The sequence below is a fragment of the Austrofundulus limnaeus genome, unplaced genomic scaffold (genome assembly GCF_001266775.1).
Source record: "Austrofundulus limnaeus strain Quisiro unplaced genomic scaffold, Austrofundulus_limnaeus-1.0 Scaffold69, whole genome shotgun sequence".
NCBI classification, from domain to species: domain Eukaryota; kingdom Metazoa; phylum Chordata; class Actinopteri; order Cyprinodontiformes; family Rivulidae; genus Austrofundulus; species Austrofundulus limnaeus.
This window is the reverse complement of record NW_013952471.1, coordinates 1,382,138-1,384,047: the sequence shown is the minus strand read 5'-3', so window position 1 is coordinate 1,384,047 and position 1,910 is coordinate 1,382,138. Positions and strand designations below refer to the sequence as shown.

The window sequence follows — 1,910 nt, the reverse complement described above, 5'->3', positions numbered from 1 at the left end:
ATATATGAGTTTGTATGTAATGTATGAATATAATATACAAGTTTCACTTTTTAAATGGAATTACTGAAATAAATCTACTTTTTCATGATATTCTAATTTTATGACCAGCACCTGTATATATAATTTCCTACTAGATTCCTTACAGCTTTTAGCACTGAAAATTCACAGAATTTTGTAGCCCTAATTATAGCTCTTTTGTGATGGTTAAGGATGTTGTTTGGACTGTAGGCTTCTCCAAAGTTTATCAGCTATRTCCAATTATTACTTTCTGAGAATTTYATTCAGATCCACCCAGTGGTTSATGAGATATTTTACTAACAGACTAAAAACACACGCAGCAGCTTGGCGTCATCAAATAAGACAAACAGCCACCAGTCTGTGTGTGAGCAGCCACATCATGATGATGAACCGCAGAGTCTGAAGTGTTTGAACTGGACCGGGGCTCTGCTGCGCATGCGCAGTACAACTACAGGCTCGTGAGGACGCAGCGCGCAGAGAGGAGCGGAGTTAACGGGGATCCATGGAGCGGCATGTCTCGGAACCACAGTTTCCCGTCTCTTCTCGTTCACGATGCACTTTAGGCTTTCAATAAGATGCGTGTGTGTGTTCAGATAACCAGTTTGCTGCTCGCCGTCAACTTTTGCTTCCAGCCGCTGCGAGCTCAGGGTGAGTCTGTCCGATCATGGGTCCATGGATCTGCCTCTCTCTCGGATGGGTTATAATGTCATAATAAGGCTCTGTGTCGCGCTGCTAAAAAGCAGCCGAACAGTTTATGGCTCAGTTAAAGTTCGGGCTCGGGATGTTTTGTTTTTATCTGTGACMGCTGTTCGCTTCTAGTGTTTGGAACGCTGAACCGATCTCCATTCAAAAATCGTTCAATTTAAGAATGATTTGCCTCTGAATGATCGCCAGCAGCTTGTAGAGGATTCCGAAAGTTGTTCTTTAAATCCTAAAAGCCTTTCAGCAAATTCGGGCAAATAAATGACCTCAAACATMTTTTCTTCCACCAATTAACACAAGCTTTATGCAGGGTAAATCGCTAGGTGCCGCCCTCTGGAGTGTTCACATTTACTGTAAACAATAATAAAAGTAACTTTAGTTTGTGTTGAAGTGATGGCGGTGACGTGTTTCAGCTTCCGTCAAAACGTTTTTGTTTATTTACTGGTGTTTTGTTGATTCTTTCACTGGTACAAATGGAGYCCTGTCAGACCCGGACAGAAAGTTTCTGATGTTTGAAAGAAGGAAAAAATGTAAAACCGCGTCGGAGCCTCTTTGTTCGGACTGGTTCGGACTGCTTCCCGGGTTCTGAGGGTTCGGGAAACAGATCWGCTCGGTTCCGTCCCTCCCCGGGACTCAGTTGTAGACAGGGAGGAAACACAGGACCGTTAAAGGCAAAGCGACCAAATCACTTACACAAACCCACCATTATAACCTCTTTATGTTTACAATAATCAAAACCTCCTCTAAATTAACATTTATTCTCCAAACGACTCTTAATTGGTTTTTGGCGGCTGCCAAAGGAGAAGGCGGGCGATAATGTTTTTGCTTTTGTCTAATTATGTCTCTGTTAGCAAAATATAGGCTAATATGAGGAAGAGCTGCTATACAGATTGTTATTAAACGTTAAAAGTTGCATTTTCTGTGAAAATGCAGTATGAGTGCTTAATGCTGAAACTTTTTTTTGCTGAAAGCTGCTGGACAAGCTGAACATGTTTAATGGCAGAACTGTTAATACAAGTTAAATTTGCTGCCTTTTGCTGAAAGTAGGACAAAAGTGAAGAATCAGTAAAAAAAAATAGCAAAAAAGGGTAAAAACAAAAAGTTTTGAAAAGAGCAAAAAAGAAGCTAAAATTATAAAAGAAGAAGAAAAAGCTAAAAGTAGACAACATGAGTTAAAATTACCAGAAATT

The 1,910-nt window shown here is 40.4% G+C and overlaps 1 protein-coding gene across 1 annotated transcript in view; it reads left to right on the top strand.

Moving 5' to 3' along the window:
* The first annotated feature begins 464 nt into the window (after window positions 1-464).
* Window positions 465-1,910, top strand: part of reck (reversion-inducing-cysteine-rich protein with kazal motifs) — a 56,085-nt gene continuing 54,639 nt past the window's right edge. Inside the window, exon 1 of the mRNA XM_014010468.1 lies at window positions 465-666. Coding sequence (XP_013865922.1) covers window positions 594-666 — 73 coding nt within the window. The 5' untranslated portion in view covers window positions 465-593. The remainder of the gene's footprint in view (window positions 667-1,910) is intronic.